This window comes from Sinocyclocheilus anshuiensis, unplaced genomic scaffold, assembly GCF_001515605.1.
Source record: "Sinocyclocheilus anshuiensis isolate Anshui unplaced genomic scaffold, SAMN03320099.WGS_v1.1 scaffold1237, whole genome shotgun sequence".
Taxonomy (NCBI): domain Eukaryota; kingdom Metazoa; phylum Chordata; class Actinopteri; order Cypriniformes; family Cyprinidae; genus Sinocyclocheilus; species Sinocyclocheilus anshuiensis.
The window spans coordinates 1,539,028-1,549,123 of record NW_015553581.1 but is presented as its reverse complement, the minus strand read 5'-3'; the positions used below and the strand labels follow the sequence as shown (position 1 = coordinate 1,549,123).

Below are 10,096 nucleotides of genomic sequence, written 5' to 3'. Positions count from 1 at the left end.
AAACAAGCCTTTTATTCAATACAGGATTGTCCTTACTTTTTTATACAGTAAACAAGAAGGCGATACTTTTTTAAAAGTCAAAACGTTTTGCATGTCATCAAGCAATGCATAAAATAAAGCCGGCTAAAGATGAATTCTGGTTCACGTGATAACGTGAAAAGAGAAAACAGACATGTTGTCAATCAAACACCCCTGTTGCAGGGAAACTCTGCTTCCACTCCATGCTGCTCACATACTCTGGTCTGAAATCCAGTGAACATGGAAGAGTGCAGTGATACAAACAGTGAAAGGTCTCAGTGCTGGTATAATAAACATGAACTCTCTTAGAGTGCTGTTCAACTAAATGTATTTTTGGCACAGAAACATCATGTCCTCATTTTATTAAGGTGTATTTCAAATTGTGAAAGAAATCTTCATTTCCAATATGGGTTTTATGATTTATTTCACACCACAAGACTTTATGAAATTATGCCATTCCTTTATTGTACAATGACACAGAGAGATTCATTGACAAGATAAACATGTTTTTGTAATTTTGAATTAAATGCCTTCTGGGAGCTTCATCCAACTCTCCAACCCTAGTGAGTGGTGAAAGAATCATTTTAAAGATGGAAACGCCATGATTCAGAGTGTCATAAAGAACTCCACAAATTTATTTCTTGATGCCTGTCACTCTACACTCTTGGCTTTCCAATGCAAGGAAATTCTCTCGTTACTAACGTTGCAGTTCCGCAGCACCATCTGGAATGACGTGCAGGTGTTTATCCATGTCTCAGGGTTTCCACTCAAATTGGCCACAGACCCTGTTCTATGACATAACATTGGTTGAATTATGGCACTGAGTAATAGTTCCACTCATGCACATCCTTCATTTCAACGGTTTGTGTAGTTTTTAGGGTTTAGTGTGCTCGAGTCTGTCCTGACTTTTTGTTATCGGTTTCAAAAACTCATTGTTTTTGCTCGAAACTATTTGCCAGTTTTCCTAAAATGCATCTTACTCACTATCCTGTAAAATCAACCCGGAGGAATATTAAGCAGTACTCTTCTGGGAAACATCTGAGAAACAATAACAGTTTAAGACACTCTCCATACTGCATGCCAGGAACTAACAAGATTAGATTTTCCTTAAAGGTCCAAGAACTCATAAAGTAAACAAGCCCTTTATGAGTGCTTAGTGGGCACTTACGCACCTATATTAGGATTTTAAACACAGCTTTAATACATAGTTGTCATTGATCAATTTGCACCAGCAGCTCACCAAACACACAGCACATAGTGGCTGAGAGCCTGTCCTTTGTCAACATGAGTTCCATTATACATCTAACAGTTTAATAGAGGCATTATTTATTGCTGTATGTAATGTCAACTTCTATGTTGAGTGTGCATTACTTAAACGCTTCTTCTAAAATGTATCTCTCTAAACCAGGTATCAGTTTACATTTAGCACATTACTATATAAGGTGAAGATGTTCTTGTATATGTGATAGATATTAAAGTTAATCTAGCATAAAAAAAAAGAAAAAAAGTCTTCATCAGTGTTATTGTGTGATTTGTGACAAACATAACTACGAGGACTGTCTCCCATGCTGTTATCTGCGGATGATTTAGTTTCATTAAACAGGATAGGAGAGGACACAGCCAGAGACTGCCAGCAATGTTTCCCTCCCTCTCTAATACTGCTGGAATGGCGGACTGAGTGCAGCTGGAGGCAGGTAGGTGTAGACCCAGGTAACAGTGACCTGCCTATATCAGATCATCTCTCAGGACAGAAATAATCAGCCATTGTTTTGTGAAAGAGGGCTGTCTGGGATGAGATTGTGATCAGTGGTGAAGGCGCCTCTCATCACGGATAAAGGGTCACCTTATCATCTCAGCAGGGGTTCTGCTGGATTCACCCTGGTCTCATTTGAGGAGTTTTCCCCCCGCCCATTCCTCTTTCCACAAAACATTTCCATTGTTGCAAAACACTGTGGTTTGTTCACTCCACCCCTAAAGATAGAACTGTTATGTTATTAGGTTATTAGGCAACATTTCTTTAGTAAAAAGACATGCAAAATATATATTTGAAACTTCTGTTTATTAACTCTTATGCTCTGTTTAAGAACCCCAAGGCCCTGAAAATGATCATTTCTGATGATTTTGATACTCAAAAGTATCACACTGAGAATTTTTGACTTTCCCTAGTTATATGAAAACTGATCATCAGCAAAATTTCATGTTGTTTCTGTATTCTTAGGTCTTAGGCCATGTCCACACGTACACGGGTATTTTTATAAACTGAGCTTTTCCTTTTGAAAAAAATCTCTGTCCAAATGAAAGTGCAAACGCATGCTATGAAGCACTGTCAAGAGCATGCCAAACCAACAGGTGGCGATATAATCTCAACCGTAAAGCCATGTTGGCCAATCAGAAGCCTGAAAAAGTTTCCAGTAGGTGGAGATAACAGCGCAGGCGCCGACGTCACAAGCCAAAAACTCCGGTTTTGCTGTCTACACGATAACACTGCAACCGGAGTTTTTGAAAATCTTCACCCTGGCAGGCGTTTTCAAAAATGTTCGTTTTCAGTGAACTGGTGCTGCGTTTACAAGTGGACGAACGGCCAAACCGCGTAGAAAAAGCTGCGGTTTTAAAAATAACCGCGTTCGTGTGGACAGGGCCTTAAAGTTCCCAGATAAATATAAATACATTTAATACATTTGTATTATTAATCTTTTTTAGTACTAATAATATATCATATTTAATTTTAAAAATTAAACATTTTTTTTATTTACAATTAATATTTAATTATTATTATTTATAATTAATTGATGTGCGGTAAGCATTGCAATCCTAGTTGTTTATTTTGATGTTTGATTTTTTTGAGGTTTTGAATTGCTACATTATGAAGTTTCTATGGTGACCACCGCAACACATTGTGGCAAAATTGAACAGTTTGGTCAAACTGTACCCAAACAGACATATATAACATAATCTTATAGACATATACAGGATAACAGTCACATTTCTTACAATTGCATGACTATTTAGTGATATAGCAAAGGGTTAAAGCTAAATGTGTGTGTGTGTGTGTGTGTGTGTGTGTGTCTGTGTATATATATATATATATATATATATACTGTATGTGTGTAAATGCATTATAAGATATATTTGGAAATCCATTGGGGTCTCTGGGGCCCCAAACATAAGACAGTGAGGTCAATCTGAACAGAACATGAGGGTTAATGAAGGAAAAGTCTGGCCAAAGCTAAATCATAAATCACTAGCAGATTGTGTTCTCAGGGGTGTAAAACAGTATTGCCTTAAAGCAAAGCTTTGTGGAAAAAAATCTATGTGAACATCCGCCCACAAACTCCAGCCACTTTCTTTTCTGTAGCAGTTTTCCTCTGAAATGACAAAAAAAAAAAAAAAGTCTTCTGTGACTCAACAACTTAGTAAGCATTCCTATCACTAAAGTTCTCTGTGTGTTTTGCAGTAACTAGGGATAACCTCCGTGCTCCATGCAGTGTTTCAGACTATGGAAAGGAAATTCTGAGACATCACTGACTAAACGCACATCTGGGTTGTCATGGTGATGAAAGTAAAGAAAGTATATGTGTCTGAGACGTGATGAGATCTTTTCCCTTTAGCCTCTGACCTTTTGCCAGCTCTATAATTAACTGCAAAAATCACATGTGCACAGAGACATACAGACAACAATGACATCAGAACGGAAGCTGCTTTGGCATGATGGACAAATTATTCAAATAAACAAACACCCTTCTAACCGACTAGAAACTCCCTCTAGTTCCTCTGTCAAGTAATTTTATAAATTTTTGGCTTACTTTGCCCATTGCCACTTCTGACAGATCCATAGATGATAACTATACCACACAAGCATTGTACTATGATTAGCATTTTTATTTAGAAGAAAACTGCACACATTTCAGAATAAAAAAACAAACAAACATTAATTTTAGTGCACATAATACATGTGCATCCCTCTTAGGTCCACAACACATACCTACTAGAGCTAAAACTACTTCAGATGGCATTAGAAAAAAGTGTGTTGGGAGGCAGAAAACGGCAGTTAGATGTGATCTTGTAGATTCGGTGGGGGCTGTAGGGGTTTAGTGCAGTCTGGGTAAACTGATGGGGGTTGCAGCTGTATCCCGCCCCTTTCCTCTGGGAGAATGATGTCATATACTGCAGCAGAGATGTAGAGATTAAAAATGGCTTAGACTACATATCATCAAAGTCCTGTCCCATTAAGGCACATAATTTTGCTTTGTGGCTATCTTGGAAATCGCACCCGGCAGCTATTTACTGTTTGAGCAGTAAGTATGAAAGTACCTCATCTGTCTACTTGTGGCAAAAACTGGGCAAAGACTGATCTCCTCAACTGTTTGTCAATATAGGCGATAAAACAGAAGGCCACATAATGATAGATCACAAACAGTGGTTATAGAAAAGAATCACCCCCTTTTAAATAATTACATTTTGTTGCTTTGCAGCCTGAAATGAAGGCGGACAGTTTTTGTTTTATATGTATTTGTATTTAGTGCAACTTATATACAAATAGATACAGTATATATTTATATAAAAGCAAAAAAACAAAAACCAAGCAAATGTGATGTTTATAGAATGATTTTTTCAAGTGTGTCAATATAAATAAGACGGCTTATTTACTTACAAAAAGGACATTTTTTACATGATTCTACAGTGAAATTCCAGCAATACTTTTAATACTTTTATTCAGCAAGGTTGTATTAAATTCATCAAAAGTGACAGTATAGACATTTTATATTGTTACTTATTTATATTTCAAATAAATGCTGTTCTCTTAAAGTAATCATCAAATAATGCAGAAAAATTGATCACAGTTTCCACAAAAATAGTCACATCAGCATATCAGAATGATTTCTGAAGAGTCATGTGTCACTGAAGACTGAAGTAATGATGCTGAAAATTCAGCTTTTAATAATTCTAAAATATATTCAAATAGAAAACACTTATTTGAAATTGTAAAAATATTTCACAATATTACCAATTTTACTGTATTTTTGATCAAATATATGCAGTCATGGTGAGTGTAAGCCTTATTTAAAAAATATGACAAAATCTTACTGAACCTAAACTTTTGAATGGTTGTGTACTTTTTGACCATATAGGTAACATGCACTTTTAATCTAATTATCAAATTATAATAGTAGATTTGTTAAATATTTTTTTCCATTAAAATTACTTTTATCTGTAAAATGTTTGTTTTGTTTTGTTTACTGTGTCTTAGAAACAGAACCATTATCTCTCTATCCACTATTCCTGGTTAGTTTTATTTGAAAACTTAACCTTCCTGAACACATCTGTCAACTGTCTGTCAACTGTCAGCATTTTCATGGACTATGGTTGTTTCTGGAATATTGTCATACAGCTATGCACAAAAACACTGGCTTTGAGTCAGCCATTGAGTCATCGCAAATGCAGCCAGATGTGCTCACATATCCAGACCTTTGTTAGAGGAGTCATATCTCCTGGATTCACTCTTAGTGCGTTCACCTCCATGATGCAGCAGCTTTAGATTCAATCTCTGAAACCTCTCTACTTTCCACAAAAATCCCCGAACAAGAACAACATTTGCTACCCACTACTGCCAGTGGTTTCAGAGAGAAACCAGAGCACAGGAAGACCAACCTCAACATGTGCTCATAAACAGACAGATTTTGGGAAAATCAAAACTGATTCACACAGACCATGTACCTCATTGATGACAAGATGGGCTGCTTTGAGAAACCACAAGAACAACGTGTTGAGAGAGTCATCCGAATTCAAAGCAGAAAACTGGATTAACTGAGATGTTTAAAGAGTAAAATGTCGTTAAAACTTTGTGGACAGAAGTCTTTATAAGCCCATTAAGAGAGATATTTTGCATATCAGCTCATAAGCATAGATTACACTCATCTTGGGGGAGGGTAAAGAGCGACTGCGGAGGGAGCAGTGGGGAGACGTAGAATAAAGCATGAGTCAAACCAAACATCTGGCCTGGAAATCACTGAATCATCTGTTAAGCGACAATCTGTCTCTTCTCATCAGATGAAGAATTGAACTACATGGTGGTATGATTATTACAAACACAGAAAGCTCAGAAAGCATTTTTTTTTAGTCTGATGATGTTTAAATGGGAGTTCTGTCAGCACAGCAGCCTCCATTCATAGAGAGAGAGGAGTATAGTTTTAAAATGAGAGGGTGCTGACATTTCCATGAATGACCTGCAAGATAGTCTTAAAGATAAGGCATACAGACAGAAGTAGATCCATCAAGCTGTAAGTAACAAAAAACAAACAAAAAAAAAAACATAGTTTCACAGTATAAACACAACACATGCCAGTAACTGAGGCTATGAACTTAATTTTAGCAACAGTTTTGACTTGGAAAAAATTTACATATTAAATCACAGCAAGGTCACTGCTAACTGACACCATTATTATCACGTTTGGAACATATTTAACGATACAATCTCAATTTTTTTTAAAAGTGTGTAACATTTTTTTTAAAGTTTAGTACAAATAAAATAATGAGCCTAATGCTTTTTTCTATATTACTGACAACATATTGAAGATTCAGTCTTGCTGGGAAGACATTTATAAAGGTCAAAGCGGCTGCACTAGACCTTTATATATGCATTTGCAGGTATTCTACAAGTAGTCCATGAGATGTAGGAATATCCCAGGGTCTTGAAACTTTAGAGTGTCAGATGGTTGCCTTTAGAAGAACATATTCAAATTTCAGCCTGTTAGTCATAAGTCATAGCAATTTATTTGTCTTTTATTTCCTACTTACATCTGTCTTATGAGTCCTCTTTCAATCTTTATTTCGTTCTAAGGGTGGCAGTAAAACGAGAATGACTTTATTTTACCACCAGGGAAGTGTTATTAAAGTTAAGAGTTGTATAATTGGTTTCAGATGGATGCAGCGCCCTGAACCATCTGTGAATGGGACATGGGACATTTTTTTGCACTCCAAATGTAGCATGATCTCTATTAGATTAGTACAGTCACAGGCTTTCTTAAACTGACAAATTTGGGTAATTACTGAACACTGGTGTATTGGATTAGAGGCACAACAATATTTATGAAACAAAATGTGACTGCACTGGCAGTGGTTGTTTGCAAGTGTTAGCTTTGAATTAATTATTAGCCTAAACTTTGAACGCAAAAAGCGAGCTTCAGATTGGGTCTGTCTGTGTGGCTCTCCTCCGCCGCGTGTGCAGGGGTAGTTCCTCCTCCAGGGCGGAATGTGGAGGTCAAATAAAAGCGCTCCGCATGTCTGAGCTCTCCACAGAGGTGCGCGCAAGAGCAGGAGAGGCAGGACGCACAGAAAGAGAAACGCACAGAGAGGGAACCTGGAGACTTGAAGAGGCTGTAGTGAATCTGAGTCCCTCAGCCACTGGACTGCTGCGTCTCCTCGAGCCTCCATTGCTAGGAAAGGAAGGTTTAACTATCGGTATACTTGTGTTTCATCTCACCTGTAAAAATGACCGGTGGCCCGTTGGGCACGGCATTGGCAGTGGCTTTGTTCGCCTGCACTGTGCAGTGTATGCCGAAAGGAACGGGGAAACATAGGAGACAAGCTCAGGAACACTCGGTGTCATCCGTGTCCCAAGGTATGCGATTGTCCATGTGTTTGTTTTTGTTTTGATCCATTGATACGGTAAATTTAGTAGCGTATTTTGGGTTTTACGCACGCAGATTGTTAATTAAACGCTGGAAAATGTACATTAGGGATCCTCTTTTTCTTCTTTGTGTGATCGAGGTTTATGTAGAGAAGGGTTCTAAAATATTGCTCAGAAGGGTTCTGTTGTGTCCTCTGCAGACGACTGTGTTGAGAATGGTCAGCTTTATGGAGTTGGAGAGCAGTGGGAGCGCAGTTATCTGGGCAGCACACTGCTTTGCACTTGTCATGGAGTTTCTGGTATAAAGTGTAAATCAAAGCCTGATGGTGAGTCCTCTTACATTGGTTTTGTCCCTTGGGGTACTGTACTTGGATGAATATTTCCTAACTTGGTTAAATTAATAACCATTTATATGCATGTAAAAGTATATTGCATTTGACCAGTTTAAGTTTGAAGTGTTAACTCTGAATAGTATGAAGAACAAAGTCCATGTCTGTTCCCAGCTGAGGAAACCTGCTATGATAAAGTAAACGCTCGCTCCTATCGGGTCGGAGAGACTTATGAGAGGCCCAAGGACGGGATGATCTGGGACTGCACTTGCATTGGCTCTGGCCGAGGGAAAATCAGCTGCACCATTGCGAGTGGGTAGACTGGAACTTTCCTTCACTTTACCTAATGGCACTTTGGAAATTACGCTTTTTGGAGTTGTGCTGCTGTTTACCTACTTGGCCTCTGTTGTAGACCGCTGTCATGAGGGAGGGCACTCCTACAAAATTGGAGACACATGGAGGAGACCCCATGACACTGGAGACTACATGCTGGAGTGCGTCTGTTTGGGAAATGGGAAAGGAGAGTGGACCTGCAAACCTGTTGGTGAGTTTGAGCATTTAAAGAACCAGGAATTTTGTGGCTTTTTGTCTGTGTGTTTGCTATGATATATATGATAGTATACTTTAGCAAAACATTAGGAAAATTCATTTTTAGCCAATATACGCAATTTAAAACTGACCAAAACTATATCATGCACTACAGATTTTTGTCCAGTCAAATGCTTTCTAGAATAAGAATGTCCCTCCCCTTAATACCACCTGTAACCTGCTAGTAAGTATCAAGTCATGGTTCATGGCTTTGTCGCAAACAATCAGCTATTTTGTTTTTAATGAGGTTGATCCCTCCAATATGTCCCACCCAAATTTCCTGTTTCAATACGAAATATGTTGACACAGGCAAGAAACTGCAATCATCAAGCGATTTAATGAGCTCTTTAAATGAAATATAGTGGTTTTGGACATGATGGAAAGGAACTGAAATGCATCATATAAGTAATAGTATTAACATCATCATATTATTAAAACCATTTTTTTTTCTTTTTCTTGATAGCGGAGCGCTGTTATGACAATGCAGCTGGCACATCCTACATGGTTGGTGAGACCTGGGAGAAACCCTACCAAGGCTGGATGATCGTGGACTGCACCTGCCTAGGAGAAGGAAGTGGACGTATTACATGCACATCCAGAAGTAAGAACTCCACCCTTTTTAGAATAATGGAACAGTCCAAACCATGCAAAACTCCCTTTCCCAATCTCCCATCTGTCCAACTGGATTTCACTTTATTTATCCACTCAAAGTGCAGTTAAACCCTCTGGCTTCAGCACAAGGACTTTTTAACTGGCTACAAGAGGGAAAATGTTTTACCTTACTGCGTTTTTCAAAAATGGTTTATTTAGAGGAGCTTAACCGCAACATGATTCTGATGAGAAACGTCTACTTTGTATGTTTGTGTGTGCATCACAGATCGCTGTAACGACCAGGACACAAGCACTTCTTACCGGATTGGAGACACATGGAGCAAGACGGATTCTCGCGGGCACGTGCTACAGTGTTTGTGTACTGGAAATGGACGTGGAGAGTGGAAATGCGAGAGACATGCGTCACTGCACACCACTAGCCTGGGTAAGAACCTCACATTTTTGTTAATTGAAATAAATCTGAGTACAATATATATATATATATATTAGATGAAAACCTTAAAATTAAAAAAACTGGCAAATTAAACAAAATATTCAGTTCAAAATTAAAATTAAAAGTAAAGGTTAACTCAAAATACTGTAGTATTATATAAATATATAGTTCAGTCATGAAACTCTAGATGGCGCAGGCTAACGGGGTGTTAACGTAACTGATGATATTCAGAGAGTTAAACGACTTGGCACAAGCTGATTGGTTCATGCTGCATATGCAGCGAATGAACTTACTGCCTTGCATTTATATGGCTGGCTAGCATTCACTTGAGATTCCTGCAGCGTGCTTTCAGAGTTCTCTGAAACCCTTCACCTTCCCCAGCTCCACCTGTATAGATCTGCTACAGGGTTATTTTATATGATATTTGTGCAGCAGCAGTATGTCTTATATACTCATGGCACTGTATCGCCATATGCATTGGCAGTAGCA

The 10,096-nt window shown here is 38.2% G+C and overlaps 1 protein-coding gene across 1 annotated transcript in view; it reads left to right on the top strand.

Annotated features, from left to right (window-relative positions):
• Window positions 1–7,328: 7,328 nt before the first annotated feature.
• The window catches only part of LOC107668382 (fibronectin-like), a 30,570-nt gene continuing 27,802 nt past the window's right edge, over window positions 7,329–10,096 (top strand). The window contains exons 1-6 of the mRNA XM_016460230.1: window positions 7,329–7,636; window positions 7,846–7,971; window positions 8,149–8,286; window positions 8,387–8,518; window positions 9,026–9,163; window positions 9,440–9,598. Of these exons, the coding sequence (XP_016315716.1) occupies window positions 7,507–7,636; window positions 7,846–7,971; window positions 8,149–8,286; window positions 8,387–8,518; window positions 9,026–9,163; window positions 9,440–9,598 (823 nt within the window). The 5' untranslated portion in view covers window positions 7,329–7,506. The remainder of the gene's footprint in view (window positions 7,637–7,845; window positions 7,972–8,148; window positions 8,287–8,386; window positions 8,519–9,025; window positions 9,164–9,439; window positions 9,599–10,096) is intronic.